This window comes from Quercus lobata, chromosome 5, assembly GCF_001633185.2.
Source record: "Quercus lobata isolate SW786 chromosome 5, ValleyOak3.0 Primary Assembly, whole genome shotgun sequence".
NCBI lineage: Eukaryota > Viridiplantae > Streptophyta > Magnoliopsida > Fagales > Fagaceae > Quercus > Quercus lobata.
The window spans coordinates 14171938-14198430 of NC_044908.1; the positions used below are offsets into that span (position 1 = coordinate 14171938).

The 26493-nt window shown below is 35.2% G+C and overlaps 1 protein-coding gene across 3 annotated transcripts in view; it reads left to right on the forward strand.

The window, feature by feature from the left end:
* The window catches only part of LOC115989750 (protein NO VEIN-like), a 28642-nt gene extending 3808 nt beyond the window's left edge, over window positions 1–24834 (forward strand). The window contains exons 3-12 of one of the 3 annotated variants that reach the window (XM_031113592.1): window positions 4188–4292; window positions 4598–4775; window positions 5495–7275; window positions 10999–11211; window positions 13922–16189; window positions 17411–17523; window positions 18408–18810; window positions 18893–19210; window positions 20806–21069; window positions 23204–24834. In XM_031113592.1, the coding sequence (XP_030969452.1) occupies window positions 4188–4292; window positions 4598–4775; window positions 5495–7275; window positions 10999–11211; window positions 13922–16189; window positions 17411–17523; window positions 18408–18810; window positions 18893–19210; window positions 20806–21069; window positions 23204–24325 (6765 nt within the window). In that variant the 3' untranslated portion in view covers window positions 24326–24834. The remainder of the gene's footprint in view (window positions 1–4187; window positions 4293–4597; window positions 4776–5494; window positions 7276–10998; window positions 11212–13921; window positions 16190–17410; window positions 17524–18407; window positions 18811–18892; window positions 19211–20805; window positions 21070–23203) is intronic. The other 2 variants (XM_031113595.1, XM_031113594.1) reach the window with 2 other exon arrangements.
* The last annotated feature ends 1659 nt before the right edge of the window (window positions 24835–26493 follow it).

Genomic DNA, 26493 nt, shown 5'->3' on the forward strand with positions numbered 1-26493 from the left:
CCCATTATTTTAGGAGATGTGCCAATTGAGCTACAGCTCATTGCCTCAGCAGCTTCCATTGTCATTTATTTTTAGATTTTGTTGCTCTTTTATATTTTGGATTGTAAAATTTTTTGGGGGATAATATGTACTTCTCCTTTATAATTTTTCCAGGTTCTGTTATTAATATTTCTATTACTTAAAAAAAGAAAAAGAATTATGAGAAAAAGGAAGCACTTGCCATGAAATCTTATATCTTATGTTACATGCCTTGAGACTTTATTGTGAAATTTAACCGAATTTTTTTTTTTCAACCTTGGTTGATATTTTGTGGTAATAGAAGTCTATAAAATTTTTGGATTTTTGTGATCTTTTGATGTTGCAGAAGTTTAGGAGGATATATGAAATTTAGGAACTGTAAGTGAAATTCATAGTCTTCTATGTTCATCAAGTTATTGATGGATAATTTCTAAGTTATCTCTTGATGCCCAGAACTTATCTTATAAAACAGTTGCCTACAAACTTCAGCAATAGGTAGTTGCTAGTTGGTTGTTAAGTAGAGAAAGGAAACAATGAGGACATATGAAAACTAGGAACTATTATGTGAAATACTTAGCCTTCTATGTTCTGCAGTACTAACTAGTTCAAAGGAATCAATGTAACAAATGATCTAGTCATTGAGGGATAATTTCCGAGTGATCTTTTATTTCCCAGAACTTTGCTTATGAAACAGTTGCTTACTAACTCCAACAACAGGTGGTTGGTTGTTAAAAGGAAAGAAAGGAAAAGGTGTGGAGATATGATATTAGGAACTATTAAGTGTTCTGCAGTACTTACTAGTTCAAATGAATCAAAGTAAAAAATTTTCAAGCCATTGTGGAATAATTTCCAAAATATCCCTTGATTCCCAGAACTTTACTTATGAAACAGTTGCTTACAAACTTCAACAGTTTTTTAAGGCCACTCTTTTGGTGTTCTGCTATCTTCTTAATGTTTTGCATAACATTATGTTTGATTCACTGCAAGAGAAAAGAAAATAAGTTATTTATTTATTTATAAAATTTAAAAAACAAATCCCTTTTTTTTTTTGATAAGTAAGAAAGATGTATATTTGGGTGACTCCTTAAGACTATGAATAAAATTTTCTTTACTTATCAAAAAAAGAAAGAAAGATGTAAATTCAAAAAGCTACCTCATGCAAAAAGGACATAAGGTAGGCCAAAGATTACAGAAAGAAAAACGAACAAACAAAGAAAAAACTAATTACAAAGGAGAGAACTAAGGAATAAAGGGAGAGAATCACTAGAGGTAGTCCAAAAGCCCTAAACCAGTCAAAAAGGGAATCACCAAAAGAAGCAAGCAGGTCATTGGAGCTTTCCATGTTTTGTTTCATAAAAAAAATCCCTTTTCAAAAGTTTTGTTTGTTGATGGGGAGAGAAGAAATAAATTGTGAGGAACACATCATCATTCTCTTCTAGTGCCTCCCCAAAAACTATTCAAGATATGGATAGATGATTATAGTCTGATGTAGTATAGTCCTTTGGTTTTGAGATTGGGGTTTAGACTCAATATTTTAGATTCTGAGGTTTATGAAGTTGTGGAATTGAAAAATGACAAGAAAACAAAGTAACAGAGGTGCAGTCCAGGGGCTGTAAACATACTAGAATGATAGATTGAATTTTTGGGGTTGTTGATGCTCTTTGGTGATAAGTTGTGCTGACAGTTTTGGCTTGAAAGTGTCTGGTTTTGGTTCAGAAAATCAATGGAGAAATTCAAGAATAATGAGATAATTAGGCAGTCTTACCAGTTCTTCTAGACTCACTTAGAAGAATATATATATATATATATATATATTGTGGAAATTCAATAGTTGGGGGAGGGGGGATTTGAACCCTAGGCATCTTCATTGGAAACACCAAAAAGTGCTAGTTGAGCCACAAGGCTCTTAGCAACTCACCTAGAAGAATTTTAGTGGAGTCTTGTAGTTAAAGGAAATCATAATATGCTGAATTTTATTAATCAAAGTTCTCTCTTTAATTGTTTACAGGGCCACAAAGTTCACTTATTTTGTAATAAATTCTAAACATACCCTAAAATAACATTAAAACTGCTAATAAGACAAGGAAATGACTAAACAAGGCTCAAAATATAACTAGAAAAAGTCAATTTAACAGCAATAAAATGAAACTAGACTAATAAGTCATAACTAAGTAATGCGGAATCTGTGGATCACCTGTTACTTTTATGTCCTATAGCTCATTCTTTGTGGATGTATATGCTTTGGTTATTTGGGATCGATTGGGTCATGCCAAGTTCAGTTGGGGACTTATTATTCTGTTGGTTTCATTGGCTTGGGAAGCATAGTTCTGATATTTGGGATTTGGTCCCAGGCTGTTTAATGTGGACTATTTGGTTTGAGCGGAATCGGCGGGTTTTTGAGAATGAGGGGAAAACTGTGGTTCAGTTATTAGAGTCTTGCCAGAGGACCCTCTTTGATTGGTCTCGTTGTTGGGGTTTCTCGGATTGTTCTACCCTTACGGATTTTATTTCTTCTATTAGAATAGATTAGGGGCTGTTTTTGTCTTGTTGTTTCTTTTTCCTTTGTTCACTACTGTGAACTCTTTGTGTTTCTCTTGTTTTTTTTTTTTAATTAATAATATTCTCTTATTACTTATCAAAAAAACCTTATAATTAGAATTTTCTGGCTTGTTGGATCTGTCAGTGTCTATCATGCTGGCTTTATAAATTTCCAAGATTGCCTTCTGCATCATAGTTGTAAAGTTTGGGCTAGAAAGTGATGCTCTTTGGCGTTAAGTGATAGAGGTGAAGTATGGTTGTGATTGGGGTGGTTGGTGTTCTAGCTCTTTCTCTGGTCCTTATGGAGTCAGTTTGTGGAAAAATATTAGAAGGGGGTGGCACTCTTTATCTCGGTTTATTATGTATGAAATTGGAGATGGATTAAAAGTGCAATTTTGGCTAGATTGTTGGTGTGGGACTTTTTCGCTCGCAGTCCGCTATCCTGAATTATATAGGATTAGCTGTGGTAAAGAGGCAAGTGTGGCAGATCTAATGAGGTACTCCAATGGAGTCCTCCATTGGGAGATTCAGTTTTGTAGGGAGGTGCATAATCGTGAATTGGAAGCTTTCAGGATTTTCATCAATTCCATTTATAGCACTCCTGTAAGGGGAATCGAGGACGATAAGAGATGTTGGCTGCCTTGTAAGAGTAAGGGGTTCACGGTTAGTGCATATTACAATCTTTTTGTTGGCCATAGTGAGCAGTTTTTCCCTTGGAAAAGCATTTGGAAGCAGAAGATCCCCTCTAGAGTGGCTGTTTTTGTCTGGGGAAATGTCTGACAATTGACAATTTAAGGAAAATAAAGGTTTGCATTTTGGATTGGTGTTTTATGTGCAAGTGTAATAGTGAAAGTGTTGACCATCTTTTCCTTCATTGCCCGGTTGCTTCGAAGCTATGAGATATGGTTTTTGGTTTATTTGGAGTTAGTTGGGTCATGCCATTGTCTGTTGTTGGGTTCTTTGCTTGCTGGCAAGGTCGTTTTGGTTGCCATCGTAATGGAGATATTTGGAAGGCCGTTCCTCTTTGTTTGATGTGGTGTATTTGGAAGGAGAGAAATAGTAGGTGTTTTGAAGACATCGAGCGTTCCATGCCTGATCTCAAGCTTCTTTTTCTCCGATCCTTATTTGACTGGTTCTCTATGTGGAGAAACCAACCTTTTTCTACTATTTTGGATTTACTTGACTTTTGTAATTTTCGTTTTTAAATTGTTCACCCCTGTATACTTCCTGTGTACTTGGGTATCTCTCTTATTTTGATATCAATGAATCCTTATTACTTATCAAAAAAAAAGTTGTAAAGAAGAAAGATACCGAACTTCATTCTCTCTCTCTCCCTCCCTCCCTTTTCTGTTTAACCATAGAAATATATGTGTTTGTGTTTGTGTAAGCGCGTTTCTCCTCTTTTGTTTTGTTTTGCTTTTTTTTTAGTTGTAGTTTTCCTGGTAGTATGTGGAGGAAAAGGAGTGCAATAGATTGAAAAACTTACACTTTGATTTTCAATTATGCCTTCAGTTCTATTTCTTGTGACAATGCTATGTTTCTATTCAGGGGCTGGTCTAGTTGGTTCTTGTTTATTGTGCTTACAAAAATGGGATGCAATTTTCAGCTGATATCTCCTAATACCCTTGTAGGTTTTTGAGAGGATGCTTCAGTTTTATAACGTAAAAGCTCGACGGAGGAAGAAAATCAAATTGATGTTTTCATCATTTCCATTTGTTGGATTACTAAATGTTGCTGTAAGTTGGTTGTGTTGAATTTTAGTATTAAACTTTATTACATGTAATAACTGAATAATAGAATCTTATCATGAAATATTTTAACTAACTCCTATTTTTTTGTTATATAAAGTAATCTTATAAGTTCCTTCAGATGGTATAAGTGCTAGTTAATGTATCTTCTGTCTGTTTGAGTGTCCTCATTTTTTAATTGTTGTCTATGTTTTATATTTGCATATACATAGTGACTAACCTCTGCAATCCTTGTTGTGATGCTTCTATATGAGATCACACAGTCTGATTAAGTTGCTTTTTATATATTGCAGGTATCATCTATCAAATCTGGAATGTGGGACAGCATATACGATACCTTCCTAGCCATTAGTCAACAGGAATTAACTAATTCACTTATGCAAAATCAATCTGACTTTGAGATCATAGATGTTGAACCAAGTGTTAAGGATGCACCAGTCATCGCTGAGCATAGTGTTGAGCTTACACACAGTGAGTAGTGTTTACTTCTTAAAATAGGCTTTGCTGATAATAGTTCAATTATGGTTTTCCTATTCCCTTACTTTTCTTATCTTGTGTTGTCTGTCTTTTTTCTTTTGTCTCCTTTTTCTTTTTGGGTTTTGGGGGGGGGGGGGGATTTCATAATTTTTTTAATTTACAACTGGAGTGTAAATTGGTTGAAAATTAAACATCCCTCCTCTCTCAACCTATGACTTGGTTATGCATTTTGACATCATCTTGAATTCTAAATCTTGCTGAATTTTTGTAAAATTTTGCTCACTGGACTCTTGTCATAATGCCACAATTGTAATGTGCATGCCTTGAAATTCTAGGGAGATTTTGTGGGACTTTGATATTTGTTTTTGGATAATTGGACTTTGATATTTGTTAATGGAAAAGGTCTATTTTCATTTGTTTAGTTGGTCATGCTTTGGTGTGATTTACTTGATAAGTGAATTAGGGAACTGGAAGGGGTAGCACAATCATTTGGGGACCTCACCTTATGAAGTGGTAATCACTAGTTTGAATCACACTTTCCTCCCCTGTTGGAGTCAAAACTTATATAAGAAAAAAGTGAATTGGGGAAGGTGTCAATATATTGTGACACTTTTTTGAGTTTCCCGACTTATTATCCCATCATTCCTAATATTTTTTCCCTGTAAATTTCTTTACTTTAATTGTGATGTGTAATTACCAATTCGATCTCACAGGTGTATCTGTTGAAGACATTATCAGGAAAGCTGCAATGTATTTTGAGCTTGACAATGGAATCCATATTCGTGGTAAATCAGTTCTAGAAAAGAGAATTAGCATCTTAAGGGAGCTCTATAATTGTGAGTTTTGGCTAGCGGAGCAATTTTGCGTCAAGACATTTAAGTCACTTGGTTTTGGGGAGTTTTTAATGTTCCTAGAAAAACATGCCTCCCTCCTACCTGATGAAATACACAAGTTCTTAACAGCTGACATATGTGAAAAGTCCCCTTTGGAGGTTTGCATGCTTCAGCATCAGTTGTTTGTTTTAGTATCACAAGCTCTGAATGGCTGCGTAGGGGAGAAAGAAATAGCAACCAAGCAAATGATTTCTTCATTGCTTAGGAGGCAATTTCCATTGATCAGTTTCAAAATTTCGGAAAATGGTTCTATGTGGGACTTCCTAGATATTTTGGGGAAGCATAAGAATAATGTAATTTCTAAAGGAGTCCTATTTTCTGTAACATTATTTGAAATGTGTCATGTTGGAGACTCAACAGCCCATAATGGAAGTGAATTATTGGAAACCACGAAGGTGAGTATCGACATCAGCCAGAAAGGAGCCTTGGAATCTCTTACATCCAAGGATGCAGTTGAGGCCTTACTTAGGGCACCGCTGATGTCTGATCTAAACACATGGGCACATTGGGACTTGGTATTTGCTCCCTCACTTGGTCCTCTTGTGCCATGGTTGTTGAATGAAGTCAACACGAAAGAATTATTGTGTTTAGTGACAAAAGATGGCAAGGTCATGCGCATTGATCATTCAGCTACTGTGGACTCATTCTTGGAAGCTGCACTTAAAGGATCTCCTTTTCAAACAGCTGTGCAGCTGTTATCTTTGTTCTCATTAGTTGGGGGAGAAAAATATGTTCCCTTGTCCCTTTTGAAATGTCATGCACGTCGTGCATTTGAAGTCATTTTGAAGAATTCTCTTGAGAATGGAGAAGTAAATGACAATCGGAGCTCTCTCATGCAAGGAAACACTTCATATATGCAGAAAATAGTTGATGAGGTTGATACTCATGCTGGTAGTTTTAGTAGTGAGTTACACAAAAGTTTATGCAATATGAATAAAGCAGTGCCTGTAGTATCAAGATTTTTCCTTGATTGTCTTGGCTATTTACCCACAGAGTTTTGTGGTTTTGCTGCTGATGTTTTGCTTTCTGGAATGCGATCTGTCATCAAAGATGCTAATTCAGCCATTTTGTGTGAATGCAACCAAAGGGAAGAGCGTGTCATGCTTCATGAAGTTGGATTGTCTCTTGGTATAGTGGAGTGGATTGATGATTACCATGCATTTTGTTCTGCTGATGCGACTAATTTTTTCCCATTTGGAGCTTCATGCTTGGAAGCTGCTGGGCCTGAGAAAAGCATTGGCCTTAAGAATATGCAAGATTTGTCAAGTAAGTCTTCCACTTCCAAAGTAAAATTGGATGTACCTCTTGTGGCAGATGGGAAGATTGAAGAACATACTGGAGTTTGTCAATCAATCAATGGGGCATTAGTTTTTGATGATAGAATTAGTAGTGGTTGCTTGCAACATTTATCTGAACTTAATGAAGATAAGAATGCAGCCCTGGTCATTGAATCTATCAGGCGGGACGAATTTGGCCTTGATCCAAGTCTTTCAAACACTGAAATTAGCATGTTGAAGAAGCAGCATGCTCGCCTAGGGAGAGCACTTCATTGTCTCTCACAAGAATTATATTCTCAGGATTCACATTTTCTTCTTGAGCTGGTAAGATCTTCTTCTTTGTTTCTCTCATTGAGAGTAGTAGTGTAGTACAACTTCACATGTGAGTAACGTGATTGATAAATTACCAGCTGTCTCAAAAACTAAAGCTTTTGAGAGAATTGGTAATTTAACATGGTATCAAAGTAGGAGATTTGAGTTCAATCCTTGTCTTCACTCTACCTCCTATTTAAAATGTTAAAAATCTCATGTGTTAAGTCTCACTTATTAACTAGGAGTTTAGGCCTACACGTGAAGGAGAGTGTTAGAAATATGGTTAAATGATTAAATTCATCATTTCTTAACAACTTAAGCTTTTGGGACACTAGGTAATTTAACAATGGTGAACCAATATAGATTTGTGAAGTTGGTTTTCAATGCATCCTATATTCTGTAAGGATTTTATGTTATTGAAACTTCATAAAATGATATTTGGAGTACAAAACAAACCATCATCCATATTTAGAGTACCAAAAACTACAACTGACATGCTGATGAACTCTAGCTGAAGTGGCACCTTCTCCCTAATTAAGACCAAGGTGGGGGGTGAGGTTGTGGGTTCATGACCCATCACATATGAAAGTACAATACAAAAAATTGGTGTCACAAATCAACCATCTAATATCCATCCCAAATAAACTACATTCAATATTATTTAGTTGTGACAATATCTCCGTCATCGACCTCACCATTCATGAAAAGAGCAGTCTCCATTTTTTATATATGAAAAGTGATCTTATTAAAGAAAGTAGTAAAATTCAAATAGGGATTGTCCTGGATCTACTCCTGAAAGAATTAAAGTCTTAAAACCAAAAGATCTAAAATATCAAAGAAAGATGTAGCTTGTACGTTGTCTTAAAATAGTCACCCAATCATAAAAAGATCAAAAAAAGAGTACTTAACGCCATCAAATGTTCTACTATTCATTTCTCTCCTTATTGTTCACATTACACATAGAGGAACAGCATTCCTATTTTTTATACAGTTTTGATTACAAAACCTCCCGTGCTAACATTCAAGCAACTAGATCACCTTCTTTGGCATTTTCCATAAGACACCAATAGTAAGAACACAAACAGTCAATATTTTTACCATTGAATAAGGAGTTAAGACTTAAAAAATGATCAGTTGCTTATTTACTGTTGTTTTGTATAGAATACCAATCAACAATTAATAGGTTTCTATTATGAATATTGTCTTAAAATCTTTCCTTCAGAGGCACCTAGTTACATCAAATACTATTCCAAGGAAATTTCACAAAAATCAACCCTTGTAATGTCACATAAGAATCAGATGGACTACTAATTTTCAGAACCCAGCTACACTTCAATTTATTCTATCCTCAACAGCTCAACTACACTAGAAGGGAAGTTAGAAGAAAATAAATTTGTATGCTTCCATGACTGGTATGAACTAAAGTTTGCTCAAATGACCATTTGATGTTGGACAAATTTGGGGAATTTGTCTACATGTAGTTGTGGTGGGTTAAGGTTTAGTAGGATTTGTGGACATAGGATCTAGAGTTGTTAAAGAAAGGTTTATGGGGTTGTGTTAGGATTTAAATGTGGATTGATGAGTTATTTGGTGACTATTTGATAGAAGAAAGTGTGGACTCCTAATTTGACTAGTAAACTTAACCTAATAAAATACTAACTTGGACCCAAAGAAAATAAAACCTAATCTACTTAGGATCTCCTAGAAGATTCTAGACCTAACCAAATTACAAAAATACCCTTAAGTCGTAGGATTGTAGAAATTGTAGATTTGCCCCCCCCCCCCCTCCTCTCTCCTCCTCTCAAAAAAACTGTTTTTACCTGAAAAGACTCGTATTCACATGTGGATCTAATAATATTATTCTTCAATAGGGAATGGAATTTTATTGGGACTGCACTTCTATTTTAATGAAATTTTTATTTACCTATCAAAAATAAAATTCTTGAATAGGGGAATTTCCAAAATATAAGAAAATCCATCTTCCGTGGCTGCATTTCCTTTAACCTGATACTACCTTGAACAAAGGAGTAAATATTGAACAAAGCCAAGTCCGCTTAGATTTTGCAATGATTGAATCATCAGTGAATTCCAAATGGTAGATCACCATAACCTCTCCTCCCTCAACCTAAAAGCCAGTTAAATAGCCAACACCAACATTTTTGTGTAACATTATGCTAAAAAGTTTTATAACCAATATGAAGAGGAGAGAAAATAAAATATCCCCTTGTCTCAATGCTCTTTGAACCTCCAAAGAATATGGCCTGCCATTTATTAAAAGAAGAAAAGAAAAAACAAAAAAGAATAGTGAATCACAAAGCCAAATCCATTTCCACTTTTCACCAAAACCAAACCTGGGCATCAAGTGCATTAGAAAAAAAATCCTTTTTAATATGGGCTTATGCCTTTATTTATTTATTTATTTTAAATTGGTTGCATGTGCACCTATTGAGTTTTAAACCCTGTGATGACTTTACCTTTTACCTATTCTTGTGGGGGGAGTTAGTGCCATTAGAGTTAGAGCTCAATATCTAAATTACATCCTCTAGGAACACCACTTTGAAGACTGCTATCAAGTGATTTGTTCCCAACATACTGAATTATGACTTGGAAAACATATTGAGGTACTTTAGGAAAATTGACCTCCCTTTTGAAGCAGCCATAAAATTGGTAAGAGGCTTTCTTTATGCATCTGCCCACCATCAAATACAAAGCCCGCTCATTTTTCGCTTCAAGGCCCCTTTCGTAAAAAAACTCTCAATTTGTTCTATTTGGAAGGGTAATTTTCAAAGCAGTGTAACTCAGAGGAGCAAAACCCACAATCATATTATTAGCTGCTTTGATGTAAGAGTTAATATGATATGGGTTTCTAGCAAAGTGGAATGGAAAGTCACCAGAATAGAACTTACATCCTAGCAATTTGAATTTTTCGATGCTCTCAGGAACCAACATTGTGAAGCTTGGACTTGCCCTTGAGCTGAATTGGCTCCCAAGTAGGTGATGTGACTTGTTTAGGCTTCTTTCTGTGTTCAGCCTCTTATTCCATCCATTGTATCTTTCAAAGATGCTTTGGTGACACTTTAGGACATGGTTTTATCCCTACTTACTAATTTTTTAGCAAATAACCCTTCAAACGACAATAGATTCTTTTAAAGTACATTGACAATAACTGGAACTAAAGTTTGTGTTTCCACCCCCTTCACCCAAATTTTCCAATTTAGAGACGGAATTCCAAAGAGAACAATGAGCCATTGCATAAGATGAACTCACTCTCCAAAGGCATTAACCTATAACTGTATGATCTTATACTTAAATAATTCAGCTAAAATCAACAAAGTAACTAATGGGGGAAATCACACCAACCCCTTCCCTTGAGTATCAGGAAATGACAATTTCCCTACTTCACATTGTATTATAATATTATGGTTGAACCATTGTGACTTCTGGTTGTATGGTTTTTTATTCTCACTTTCTATTCTTTTTACTGTTATATGATTTTGTAAAAAGCTAAGAGTAACCCAGATGGTTGGCCATATCTAGTTTATCATTTGACTTACTGTCATCTGTACCATTCTTACTTTATTGTACATCCTGATACAGACTGCAACCCCAATTGTATGGAACCTTTTTTCATTTGATTTTGGAGATAAATTTCATTAAAGGTATCAAGCACAAATTGGGTTGCTTAGAAGCCTTTTTTTTAATAAACGAATATATTTATTGTTCATGTTGCTTCAGGTTCAAAATGCTGATGATAATATTTATCTGGAAAATGTGGAACCAACTCTGACATTTATTCTTCAAGACTCTGGCATTATTGTCCTAAATAATGAGCAAGGCTTTTCAGCTCAAAACATCAGAGCACTTTGTGATGTTGGAAATTCAACAAAGAAAGGATCTAATGCTGGGTATATAGGGAAGAAGGGCATCGGTTTCAAATCGGTCTTCCGGGTATGTTTGGAGAAGACTATTATCACACACACACATGCATATATATATTATTGGGACAAGTATTAAGAAATTTATTGAAAAAAATGATAGAGGGCATTGGTCAAGTACTTGGGTTGTCATCATTCTTTGTTTTTTTATTATTTTAAAATTTTCTATTTTTCTCTTCAATTTTAAATGATTTTATTTATTTTGTTTTTACTTTAGAATATTTGTTTTAAAGAAAGTCATAGAATCGAGAAGCTCAACCTAACTGAACCTAAGGCTTAATCATGAAAGTATCATGATATCATATGTTTTGAAGTTACAGAAGCTTTGATTTCTTGGCTATTTGTTGCTAAGTGAACCATCTAGACCTCATAGTATTGTTCAATGTTTTCTCAGATAAATCTCTATCTGATTTGGGTGCTTGTATTCTTTTCTTGAAAGTTGCTGTGCTATTTTACTTATAAGTTTTGTTTAGAGATTTCATGCTTTTGAAGGAGTCTTTTCTGGTCAAGCTCCATCAATTCACTGGATTATTACGTTGATCTGGATTAGAATCCTCTAGAATTTCTAAAGGACCTTATCCCTCCTTTATTTCCCATTTATTTTGTGCATTTTCTTACTGTATGATTCATTATGTTATTTTGGGATATATACTTGGTTTGGATCATGATCAATCAAACTGTCGATATTCAAGTATCACAAGCACTGCAAAGCTTTATACTGGTTTTTGGATCCATTAACCCAGGGTTATTAACATTGTTTTTGATACATATAAGGGCAAATGGCAAAGTACAACCCTACAGTTTGGGGTTGTTATGATTTTATACCTTGAAGTTTGAGAAACTTGATTTTACACTCTGAAGTTTAGTTCAGTTAGCAAAATCACACCCTCGGTTAATTTGGCAGTTAAGTGACACCTCGTCATGCTGACATGTTTTTTTTTTTGCCAAATTAGCCTGGAGCCCCTTTTCCCAAAACACACAACATAAACCAGATTTTAATGAGACACTGTTTCACAGCTATTCTCAAACTCAAAACCCCACGAACACCTCATTCCCAAATCCCTTTTATAAAAATTTTGGCAACACAGTAATTTTTTTTTCACCAAGCGCCCCTTTGATCACAGATAAGTACTATGTTCTCAACTTTACTTTTCTTTCTTCCAATTTTTGTTTTCATTAACAATATCATCTTTTTAATCCTAACCCCATTCCAACCTCCAGATCTTACTTTTTTTTCCCCTATATTCCTCCTATTCTTGCTGTCCTTTTCTTCTTTCTTCTTAGTTCAATTTTTTTCCCCTGAATTCTATTGATTTATTGTTTGTTATTTTAATTTCCTTTGATTTTGGGTTTTTTATTTTAATTTTTTATTTTATTTATAATCCTGGGTATCTGCTGGTTGTGTTGAAGATCATAACTTTTTGCATTGTTGAATGCTCCAAACTGGGCTGAGTGAGCCACGCCAACTGTTTGACTAATCTGCCTATCTTTTGTCTTTCTAAGAAATGAATTTGTTACTGTCACTTGATTAAAAAAAAAAAAAAAAAAAAAAAAAAAAAAAAAAAAACTAATGGATTTGGGAATGAGGTGTTCATGGGGTTTTCTTCTCTCTTTTTGTTGTACTTTTTAATATGCTTTGTGCTCTACTTTGCATTTAGCAGCTTTTATATACATCCTTCTTACTTATCAAATAAGAAAAAAAAAAAATCTGCAGTTAATTTGTGTTATGAGTTTTGGGCAAATGACTCTGTTTAAGCTAACGGATTTGGGAAAGAGGTGTTCATGGGGTTTTGCTTTTCTCTCTTTTTTTGTACTTTTTAATATGCTTTGTGCTCTACTTTGCATTTAGCAGTTTTTATATACATCTTTCTTACTTATCAAAAAAAAATCTGCAGTTAATTTGTGTTATGAGTTTTGGGCAAAATGACTCTGTTTAAGGGCTGATTTGGCACCCAAAAAAATAAATATCAACGTGATGAGGTGTGACTTAACACCCAAAACTAACCGAGGGTGTGACTTTGCTAATGGAACCAAACTTAGGGGTGTAAAATCAAGTTTTTAAGCTTCAGAGGTGGACTTTCATATAATTTGAACATTGGCTAAAGGTTATGCTTCTCAAACTCCAGGAGTGAATACTAACAATTGCAATAAGTTCAGAAGCCAATTATTAAATCTGGTATATTATGCTTTAGAAGCAGATGATATAATCTATTGTTGACATTCATCTCCAATATGATCAATCTTTTGTTGACTGTGTTCATCTGTCACATGCATTCATAAGCTTTATTGTGGTTATTGGGCGTTTTACGTTGGTTAAAATGTAATTGACAGAATTTAATCTTTTGCTTAAGAATTAGTTTTTTGCTTGGGGTTATGACTTAATATTCCAGGAGTGGACATGAAAAATTGAATGAAGTTTAGAAGAAGATGATTAAAATAGATGTTTAAAGGCTATCTCCCACAAAGAATATAAACATGATTCGAATAGTGTTTAGATGTTTCTCATTTTTAGCATGTCAAAGTCTGTGTTTAACGCACTCTACTTTTGTCAGACAATTGTAATTGTGGTGAAAAGTGTTATGGTGTGAATCCTGGCAAGGTTTGAATGTGGTATCCTCACATAGAAACCTGAGTTACTTTTTGACTGAATTTTTTTTTTATCAAACTAATGGTTATAAACTATAAATAATCAACATTCATCAATTTGGATGTTCTTTATGCAGGTTACAGATGCTCCAGAGATTCATTCTAATGGGTTTCATGTCAAATTTGATATAAGTGAGGGTCAGATTGGTTTTGTTTTGCCTACAATAGTACTTCCTTGTGATATTGACTTGTTCAGTAGGCTTGCATCCAGTGACACTGATCATTTGGATGGTCGATGCTGGAACACTTGCATTGTACTTCCTTTCAGATCAAGATTTTTGGACAGTACTGTCGTGAACAGCATTATCACTATGTTTTCAGATCTTCACCCATCTTTATTACTTTTTCTTCACCGGCTTAAGTGCATTAAGTTTAGAAACTTGCTCAATGATTCACTTATTGTGATGAAAAAAGAAATTGTGGGAAATGGCATCATAAGGGTTTCACATGGAAAAGAGAAAATGACATGGTTTGTAGCGTCAAAGAAGTTGTGGACAGATGTCATTCGTCGTGATGTGCAAACGACAGAGATCTCTATAGCATTAACATTGCAGGAATCAATTGATGGGGATTACACTCCACTTCTAGACCAGTGGCCTGTTTTTGCATTTCTTCCTTTAAGGACTTATGGTCTGAAATTTATTCTTCAAGGTGATTTTGTTCTTCCATCATCTAGAGAGGAAGTGGATGGAGATAGTCCCTGGAATCAGTGGTTATTGTCTGAGTTTCCTGGTTTGTTTGTTGATGCTCAGAGATCCTTTTGCGCTCTTCCGTGTTTTAGAGAGAATCCTGGAAAGGCTGTATCTGCTTTCATGAGCTTTGTTCCGCTTGTCGGAGAAGTTCATGGTTTCTTTTCAAGTCTTCCCCGGTTGATTATTTCAAAATTACGTATGACAAACTGCTTACTTCTGGAAGGAGGAAACGACAGATGGGCTCCTCCTTGCAAGGTTCTAAGAGGTTGGAATGAACAGGCTCGCATTCTTCTTCCTGATAGTATGCTTAGTGAGCACCTTGGCCTTGGATTCTTGGATAGAAATATACAAATTTCTGATTCATTAGCAAGGGCACTGGGAATTGAGGAATATGGTCCTAAAATTCTACTACAATTTATACGCTCTTTGAGTCATGTGGAGAATGGCATCAACTCCATGGGCCTGTATTGGTTGTCTTCTTGGCTAAATGCACTTTATACAATGTCATTCCATTCATCTAGACAAACTTTGTTTAATTCTGATGCAGAAATTGATCTCATAGAGAACCTTAAAAAATTACCATTTATTCCTCTTTCAGATGGTACATACAGTTCAGTGAATGAAGGTACAATCTGGTTACAATCTGATGCTTTAAGTGCAGGATTTGATGGCAGGCATGGACTTGAAGCTTTCCCAAATTTATTTGCTAAACTTCGAACTGTGAATCCTGCCCTCCTTTCTGCATCAACTGTTGATACCACATGCTTGGATGTGAGTTTTGTAGGCAACCTTACCAACTTGCTTCATAGAATTGGTGTCCAGTGGTTGTCTGCTCATGAAATTGTGAAGGTGCACATCTTGCCAGCTGTATCTGATGACAGAATTACAAATAGGGACAAGAATTTGATGACAGAGTATGTTTGCTTTGTAATGACCCACTTACAGTCTAGCTGCCCTGATTGTCATGTTGAAAGGGAGTACATAATCTCCCAATTACGAAATAAAGCTTTCATTTTAACAAATCAGGGCTTTCAACGACTTGTTGAGGTGCCAATTCATTTTAGTAAAGAATATGGAAATCCAGTCAATGTGAATATGTTGATTAATGTTGTAGATATGAAATGGCATGAAGTTGACAGCACTTATTTGAGGCATCCAGTTACTGAATCACTCTCAAGTGGACTGGAAAAATGGAGGGAATTTTTCCAGGAATTAGGTGTTGTGGATTTTGTGCAAATTAATCAAGTTGATAAGACTGTTTCTGATATATCTCATATCATTTTTAAGAATCTCATGTGGGAAAGAGATCTGATTTCCCCTGAATCAATTGCCAAAGACTGGGAATCTCATGAATTGGTCCACTTAATATCTGTATTGTCCAAAAATTGCATGCAGCAAAGTTGTATATATCTGTTAGAGATTTTTGATACACTATGGGATAGTTGTTTTAGTGACAAAGTGATGGGTTACTGCAATATTAACTCTGGCGGAGATAGCAAACCCTTCAAGTCTTCTTTTATGAGCAGCATTAGTGATGTCCAGTGGGTGGCATCTGGCATGGATGATGAGCTTCACTATCCCAAAGATTTATTTTACGATTGTGAAGCAGTACGCTCAATTCTTGGTGCTTCTGCTCCATATGCTGTTCCGAAGGTTAGTATGATACACACCAGATATAATCTTTTACACTTCTCATATTTTTTTTTTTTTTACTTTGATGTAATCTTTTTTATATTCTGATTCCTTTGTGATGGGAGCATATCTAGTTGTCATTTATATTCTTTACAAATTCTCTTCTTTTTATGCATGAAATATTGTGAAAGGTGCAATATATTTGTTAGCCTTTTGGTTTGGATGAGTATCGTTTATTATGGAGACGGCCTTTGAATTGGTTTAATTATCATGAGTACTTCCACTATGATGTTAAGAACTAGAATGTGATGCAAACATATTGAAGGTTGCTACAATTATCAGAAAGGTCATTCTGCACAATGAGATTGAGAGCCGTATAGAGCAGACAGCTCTTGCTTTAGGAGTATCTCTCTCTCTCTCTCTCTCTCTCTCACACACACACACACACACACATTTGTTTCTTTACGCTTGCTATGCCAAAGCATTGTACATCAAGTGAGAAAGGGCGTGAAGCTCAATTTGCTACATCAATCAATACAATTTTTTTTTTTTTGGTTGGGGGGTTAAGTCTCAGTTTTATGAAAATATGGAACAGATTAGACATTTTGTTACAGAAAAGAGAAAAAAGATGAAAGATTGTTGGAGATCAATTTTTGGTTAGAAAATAATGTTATATGAAATAAGCTTTCGTCACAAAGTATGCACTTGTATGCAAGAAGAAAGTGAGTTCATCAGGGTTGCTCCTGTTCTTTTGTATGTTTGATATTACGTTGCAACATTAGCACACTGTTTTAAATACTGTAACTTGAAACAAAATATATATGCTCCGTCTAATTCTTTGAATGGTTGGCAAAGCCAAATCCAACTTAAATGATTACCTACTTATAAATAATGTGCATTAGCAATCCTACAAGAAACAGCCTAGGTAACATGTGTCCTACGTTTTCTTCACCTGCTCTGCAGTTTGAGCTTCATACAGTGTTGTGCCCTTGATGAGAAAAACAGGGGCCACCCACTTTCTCTTTTCTGCACCAATCCTTATTTACTACTATATCTTTTTTGGGTGTATAGGTAGAGCGTGACCAATTTGTTTTCCTCTTTTCTTTTTTTTTTTAGGGGGAGGGGTGGGGGGTTTTTCTTTAAGAACCTGCTGCATCTCCCTGTATGTTGGGAGGATTTAGCTCACATGGATTTTTATAGTTCTTTACTGAGCTATTATTATTATTATTATTTTTGGAACAGGTACGAAATGGGAAGCTAGTAAGTGATATTGGGTTTAAGGTTAAAGTTACAATGGATGACATTTCGGAAATTCTGAAAGTGTGGAGAAGTTCTCAGAGATCTTTTAAGGCCAGGTATTGCTGCTTCTTATTTGCCATTTTAGATCTTTAAAAATGTCATCTGAAAGTAAGATTATTTAATTTAGTAAATGTTCTTTCTTGCTGGCTATAGGAACTAATCTAATGCTTTTTTCTCTAGATTTCATGTTATCCACTTGCCATGAACATGTATGTGTAAGGCAGCTCTTGAGTCAATGCTGGATTGAAATTCCTTGCATGGCTATTCTGCGGTTTATATAATTCAGATGATTTCGTGGAAATTTATTTGTTGATAATTTAATAGATGAGTTGATTCAAATTAAGGGAATGAGAAAAAAAGGTTGAACAGACCTAAAATAACATTAATAGAAGTATTAAAAAAGGATATGTCAATTAAGGAGGTGATGGAGAGTATGACTTTGGATATGGTAGAATGATAAGAAAAAATACATGTGACCGACTCTGATTAGTTTGTTGAGGATCTATATCTGACTCAAATATAGATTAATCTGACCCCAAACCCAAAATTTTGGGACTAAGACTTGGTTGTTGTTATTGACTTATTGCTGTATAATTTGACAGATTTGCATTGAGATGCTTTTCATCTATATTTGCTTTCCAGAACCAGAGGTTTTTACATGCTTTTGCTCATACGTTCATCTGTTACTCTTATTCTTTTTTGGATGACTTTCCTTTTTCCTCTTCCTGTTACAAATTACAATGATATCTTATTTACTAATGGAACACTTGCTTTTAATATACGCTTTATATGTGCACTTTTTTGACCTCTTAGCATGCTTGGGTTATATCTATTTTCCATTTATTATTTGTTTAGTCTATACTTTTGAGTCTTTCACTTATAAAAAATACTTCTAAGTCTTTCAACCAACTAAATGGGTCCAACTTTCTTCGCATGCCAGCATATCACAAATGTCAAACTTTTACACATTCATCTGGAAAGAAATGGCTACTTCAAGGCACAAAATCACTGAGGAATTACATTCTGGATCTTGTGTATTTGTTCCCTTTGCGTCTGGCTCTAGTCGTGAGGATGTGGTACCTGGTATGTTTTTGTCTCCTGAAGAAATATGTTGGCATGATCCAACTGGTTGTCTAGACCAAATTAAGGAGATAAATCCTCAGTGCAGTTTGACAGAAGTGACTCATTGCCCCTTAAAAAAGACACTGAGCAGTATATATCCAGGCCTTCGTGACTTTTTCATTGACGGCTGCGGAGTACATGAGACCCCTCCTCTCCGTAGCTACCTACAAATTTTGCTCCAGCTTTCGACTGTTACTTTGCCTTCACAAGCAGCTAATGCAGTAAGTAACCAAATCTGAAACAAAATCACAGTTGCAATTAATGTTTGTTGTGGTGAAACTAAGAGTTTCTTTCATGTCTCAGGTTTTCCAAGTGTTTCTCAAGTGGAGTGATGGTTTGAAATCTGGACTCCTGGGTCCTGAAGATATCATTTACTTGAAAGAGCATCTTATGAAAATTAACTGTGCTGTACTTCCAACTGAATATGATAAGTGGATTTCCCTACACCCTTCCTTTGGCCTTGTGTGCTGGTCTGATAATTTGAAGTTATGGAAACAATTTAAGCATTTCGATAAGATTGAATTTCTGTACTTTGGCAAACTTAGTGAGGATGAAAAACAGATACTACAAACAAAAGTTTCTGTGCTCATGCAAACCATAGGGATTCCTGCTCTGTCAGATGTAAGATCTCTCTCTCTCTCTTCCCTCTCTGTGCATCTATGATGCACAGACGTGGCAAAATGGGCGCTGCACCCGTGTCCAATGCAGCCTGACACAGCAATGCGCTAGCGACGCTGCTGCCCACGCGTCGGTGCCGCGTCTAAGTTTTTTTTTTTTAATTTTTTATTATTATTTTTTTTTATGGATTTGTGCCGACTTGGCTTCAATTCGTGCCAATTCAGCCAGAATCAGGTCGTATTGGCCGGCGACCGAAACGGCCAAAAAAAGCCGAAATTGGCCTTGAATCAAGCCGGAACAGTTGAAATCGGCTTCGGGGGACAAATTTCCCACCTTAGAGATGTGTTTTGTGAATCAAGGCATAGTAATGTGTTTTTTAAGAATATTTTAATAGTAAAAACATATAGAAAATATAAATAAAAAAATTTTAAATAATTTTTTAATCGCCGCACCCGCACCCTACTTTTTCAAAAATTGCCGAATCCCGCACCCACACCCGAATCTGGAAACACACCTGTGCTACATAGCTGTGCGCGCATGTCTAGGCTGTGGTCTAGGGATGTTGCTCTTGAGTTGGCAATGTTTTGACTTCGCATGAACTCATCCAATAGGTCCGGCAGTGTATCTAATTATCAATGTGTTTACCTGAATGAAATGGACAGCTAGACATTCCTACTACAAATGATTGGAATTTTAACTTGAGCTTATCCTAAAGAAGCCTCAAACAATTTTATTTATAGCTATTTTAGCACTCAGAATAAACTATAAAGTACTCTACCTACTTTTAGATGTATTCATGGTTCTAATTTTGTATTGTTGTTTTATAGCACATCATAAGTGAGCTTGTATACATATATAGTATAAGGAACTTTATCTTATGTGGTGCACCATGAGATACATGGGTAATCTTTGAACTCTTTCATTTTTGTTCATTTTACTGTGTAGAGCTTGTACTGATCATTTATTGATCACTTTCAAGGTTGGATCTTTCATGTGATGTTATTTGGTCCTAGTAGTTTGTTTACATGTGTTGTTTTGCAAGTATCATGATAAGTTGTGTGGAGTATGAAATTATTCCTTTCTCTGTTGCATACACTCAAGTTGCTTCTGAATGTGTTCATAGAAAGTTGGGTTTGATAATTGTGTGTTCTTGTAATACCACTTCCACTTGAGATGTAGTTACTGGCAAACCTAGCAAAAGAATGAAAAATTGTGGGAAATGGAGAACGATATATAGTGGGTTTTACTTGGAATCGGACAGCTTTCTCTCTCTCCATAAAAGGGATTTCTATTACATGTGGATATAGTACTTTTTTGCATTACAATTCTTTTGAATTATTGACTTGCATCAGACAGTGGAATTTCTTTTAAATGCTAGAATTTCTTTTTTAGCTTTAAATAAGCATGACAATTTGTACAGTTGCCTATGAGTTGTTGAGTGGAAATCATTCGCTGTTAGATTTTGTTGATTTAAGCAAAGATGAGCACCATTTTTGTCACCCTTAAGAGAAAAAACAAAATAAAATAAAATAAAACAGGAAATGAGATATATAATGCGATCTTCATCTTCCTTTACTCATTGTTGCATTAATGTGCAGGTTGTAACTCGTGAAGCAATATATGATGGTCTGATAGACTCTAGCTTCAAAGCTTCATTAGTGGGCTGGGCTCTACCTTATGCTCAACGCTACTTCTGTAGTGTACACCCTGATAAATATGTAAAACTGAAGCAGTCTGGATTTGATCTTTTGAATCGTTTACAAGTTGTTGTTGTTGAAAAGCTTTACTACAGGAATGTCATAAAAAGTTGTGGTGATTCATGTGCATCAAATAGGCGAATTGAATGTAGCTGCTTACTTCAGGTATGCGATGAAATCCTTTGTTCCATGTCCTCTCTCTTTCTATCCCCCCCCTACCCTATTTACCTAGAAAGAAATGAAAAATGAAGATAGCATATTAAAAACAAAGTTTCAGCAAAACTGATACAAAACCTAGACAGACTATTTTTGCTCTAAGCCTTTAATAATTTTTTTTTTGATAGGTAAATTAATATTATTGAAAAGAGACTACGTCGTGAAAAGAAAAAGAAACACGATGTAGCCTGAAGACTTAAAATGGGTTAATATCTACATATGAGTTGACTCTAAGAAGGAGTGAATAGAAATACTATCAGCAAGACATGATACAAAATACCACTCATAAAGAGAACTAATGAAGGATGTTTGTATTTAAAATTGCAACCACTTTTGGACATTTAGAACTTTGGAACTACTTTAAGCATTAAAAAGTTGGTAAACTACACTGGAACATGCTAATGTTATGCTGTACAAGGTTTCTGCACTTGCTATTGCTGGAATTTGGAGATATGTGATGCTGGCTTATTTTACTTTCACATCCTTCTAGTGCAGATATATTCTGTTTTTAGACTAGGTTTTTTTGCTAATGTTTTCACAATTTGAAAATCATGCTGTGTCTGGTATTTGGCACTGTTGGGGATATTAATATATTATCTGTCTCTCTTTTTTAGCTATTTCCATAATAGAGGAAACTTTATATCAATTAATGACTTTGGGGCTAGCAGAAACCTACTCCCACAAATGATAAAGTATAATGAGCAGTACATGACAACAAGATTTAAGAAACGTGGTTCATCCAACTCCATGCCTACATTTACAAGCATCATAAACCAAAATATACTACCATAGTCTCAAAATTTGAAATATTGTGGAAAATAAAGAGAAGATGCACTCTTCATGGTGGGGAAAGTGAATCATACTTTCTAGCATAAAGATACAAATTTTGAACACTCAATTAACTGGTGCAACTCGCAAACCTAAACTATTTCCTACCTAAAAGCTAAAACCCCTAGTGCCTTTGGATGGGATTGAGTTTAGGTTATGACTAAACCCTCCTGAGGGGGACTGCCTGTGGCCATTTTGGCATCAAGGTCCTTCAGGCATTGGTATCTTGGAGTGTTAGGGACTATGGTCATGCCCAGGTAGGGTTGCCATGGCTGTTTGCTCCCTCATATTGTGCATTTAAGGGGGGTGGGGTTGCAGGAAATAACTCTCACAAACCCTCGCAAACATACACACTCAGAATCCCATACAAACGCCAACCAGAATGAAGCAACCCAAATTTCATTGCACCTAATGGTGCTCTAACATTTGAACAATAAATCAAGGTGTTTCAATAAAACTCTCTGAAGTTTTTTTGTCTTTTTAGCTTCCAAACAAACACGCACTATGCTTATGTTGAACCATAGACATCTTTCAAGTTGAAGTCCTTATTTGGACTGATGCCTCCAAATCCCTAAAATATGTCAGACTCCAACACTAACTTGGTACTCTCCTTTTAAGGCACGTTTGGATTGTGTTTCTCCCATGCGCATCTGCGTCTGGCTTGTTTTTTTTTGGGAGAAGCGCATTTCAAGCCTGGCAGTGGGTCCTGTGCACTGTTCACAGGACCCACAAATCTCTTTTTTCATTAAAATGGGTCCCACAGCACTATTCACATATTTAAAAATTATTTTGCTATAGTGTTTTCAGTTTTCAGCAAAATAAGCTGTATTCAAACGCACACTTAGTTGATGGTTACTAAACTTACATGAGTACTATTTTAAACACCAATCAAGCCCCTCACCAGAATAAACCAACCTCAATATCATTGCACCTAATGGCTCTGTAACATTTGAACAATAAATCAAGGTGTTTCAACAAAATTTTCTCTGAAGCTTTATTGTCATTTAGCTTCCAAACAAAACCACAATATACTTATGTTGAACCATAGACATCTTTCACGTTGAAGCCTTTTTTGGACTGATGCCTCCAAATCCCTAAAATATGTCAGCCTTCAACACTAACTCAGTACTCTCTTTTTAGTTGATGGTTACTAAAATGAGTACTATTAAACCTCCTTTTATACTTTGCAATGTATGCTTTATTAGAATTTGAGGGTATTTCCAACATTTATATCCTTATCGTATGCCTTTTACAGGACAACGTTTTGTACACAACCCAAGAATCCGATTCTCATGCCCTATTTATGGAGCTGTCTCGTTTGTTATTTGATGGAACTCCTGATTTACACTTGGCAAATTTCCTTCACATGATCACAACCATGGCTGAATCAGGTTCTACTGAGGAGCAAACAGAGTTTTTCATCTTGAATAGCCAAAAGATGCCTAAGCTTTCTAATGAAGAATCTGTTTGGTCCCTCCCATCCATACCTTCACAGACAAAGAACGATGACTCACTCCAAACAAGTTTTGATTCGACAAAGTCCAAAAAGAAGGCTGGAAATAACTCAAATTGGCCGCCTGTGGATTGGAAAACTGCACCTGGTTTTAGTTATGCTCGTTTAAATGGTTTTAAGACTCAGGCAACAGCTGCACAGCCTAGCGGCAGCCCACGAAAGGATGATTCTGAAGGCACAGTCATGGAAACTGATAATGTTCCTATCTCAATTGAAGATGATTGGACCATTGAAGATGATTTTGCAGCAGCTTCAAAAGCTTTAGTTTTGTCAGCCAATTTGGAAAATCAGTCTGGCAATGCTTGCAATTCAACTTATTCTGATCAGTCTGGCCATGCTCCCAATCATACTGTTTCCACCAAGCATGTTGAATTTGATCCTGTTGATTTAGATCTGGTGTCTGATGGCCCTGAGTTGGGTGCATCTAATTTTAGCAGTAGAGATCATCTTAGATTTGGTACCCCCAATGCAGCACAAGCCATGCAAACGGGGAGAATAGGTGAGAGTGTTGCTTTCAAATACATTATTGGGAAATTTGGTGGGACAGCAGTGAAGTGGGTTAATGAAGATATTGAAACTGGGTTACCTTATGACATTATAGTAGGGGAGGAGAATAGTACGGAGTACATAGAAGTTAAAGCAACTAAATCTCGAAGCAAAGACTGGTTCAATATATCAACAAGAGAGTGGCAATTTGCAGTTGAAAAGGGTGAATCATACAGCATTGCACATGTTTTGTTAGGTAAAAATAATGTCGCAAGGGTGTCAGTATTCAAGAATCCAGTAAAGTTATGTCAGCTAGGCAAGTTGCAGTTGGTTGTTATGATGCCCAGGCAGCACACGGAATTTTCCGTTGTCTCCTAACATGAACAGACATTGATTTTCATCTGCGCTTTTGAGTTATATTGACTCTATGAAGTCTTTAGCCAAACCATAACTGCCTTTATGGAAATACAGTGAAATGACAGAGGATTGTGTACAGTCACTCTTTCCCTCTGACAAAGTCCAGCTCCTGCAAAGGAAAGCAAGCATTTGTTGTGGATTTTATCTGCAAGAGAACTATAATGGGGCTGACTTGTTATAGGATTTGAAGAATCTCTGTAGTGGTATTTCTTCTAAAAGAGTGATCACAACGCCAAGGTTTGATTTGCACTGCAGGGATCTAATGTCATCTTCATAAATTGTTGTATGTAAATCATAGATTGCTACCATATTGTAATTTTATTTATTTGTAATATTTTATTAGTGGGTGATGGCTTAAGCAGTTGCCCATGAAATTTTGTACTAGCCTCGTACAGTTTACTTTTGACCTTTAAAATTTGAGCAAATAGTTCCAGTAATTAAAGAGAAAAAGCAGTTCAAAACTTTTTTTCTGTTGCCTTTTAGCTTGAACAAATTCCTAATTCTTGTGGATTCAGCCAAACATTGTAATTTTACTGTGGATCTTTACATACCAAACCATTGAAACTTCATTTGTTACATTACACGACCATAGGGCATGAATAATTAATTAATTTTTAATAAGATTAGTCACATTGCACACAAATCAGATCAACTAGGGACGCCACATCTAACCAGATTATGGATCGTAGGAAGGCTATTAGTCAAAGCTTGCCACAATGAAAATCTAGATCTTTTGAGGGTTTTTCAATGACTAAATGCTTTTTCATACAAGAAGGTATATTATATTTCGAGTGTATATATTCAGCCCTTTACAACACATTGGATCCATCAGTACATGGATTTCCTGTGTTGTGAAAGAGGTGGGTATATACACTCGAAATATTATTTAATTTTTCCTTCCAAAAGACTCTCCCATCCCCACTTCACCATATGAAGCTGTTGCACACAACCAAGATATTGCACTTCATGCAAAAAGCTCATCCGTCTCTGTTGCTGTCTATACTCTACATAAGCTTATCCTCAACATTTAGATTAGATAATGAGCTTTGTTTTAATTAACGTACCCATTTGCTAGAAGGAGAACTCTCCTAAGCAAAAATTGACGTTTTAGAGCCTAGCATCTGAATCAATCAATTGATAGCAAAATTGTTGATTAAACAAATTGGAGATATTTGTTTGTTCTGATCACTCAAAATTTTGATTATGGTTCATTCGAGTGTCATATGTTATCCAATATTATTTTTAGTCTCCAAAAATTTAAATTGATCTTATTCTAAATGAGGTCATAGATATTAAAAAAAATATATATGAATTTTTTTTTTTTAATAAAATTTTTGTGCCATATGCAGCAAAATTGTTTTGACATACATAAATATTTTCCTAATGCTTAGGAAATTTAGGGCAATTTGAGAAATAAGAGGATAAGGACTTCGTGTAATTATTCTGTTATTTCCATTTTCCACTATAAGATAGTTTCTTGCTCTAGATAAACATGTGTGACAAATATGTATCTATCTTTTTTTTTAATCAATATATTTCACATTAGTTTTTTTTTTTCCCAAAAAAAAAATGATGGGATGCTATTAGGTCGAATCATGCATTATTTCCATTTTTTTTTTTTTTTTTTACAATGAAAAAGAAGTTACTATGAAATTCAGTACAAATAAATTATAAATTATATGTGAAATTTAATAGAATGTTGAATTTCATTTGATAAATTATTCATTTGAATTATAGAGAAACAAATTTTTACATTTTATTAAATATTAATTATAATAATATTATTTTTCATCTATTAATTGGTCTTGAATGTATATCCTTTTTATTTTTGAATTCCAAAAAATTTCTAGTGCTTTCAAATTTGGCAACCAAACAGCACCACAACTTTTTTTTTATATTTTAAATTAAACAATTTCAGATCATACTCAAGAATAATCACGCTCTATGTATGAGAAAATGGGAGAATCAATATTGACCTATAAAGACCAATTTAACGAAATACACAAAAATTTATCTGTAGGGACACGATTATTTAACAACCCAAGAATGACATTGGACTCATATGTAAATGGTCCTGACAATATGATTTGTAGAGAAGTGGGCTTGAAAGGCAGGACCTTGGTCACCGG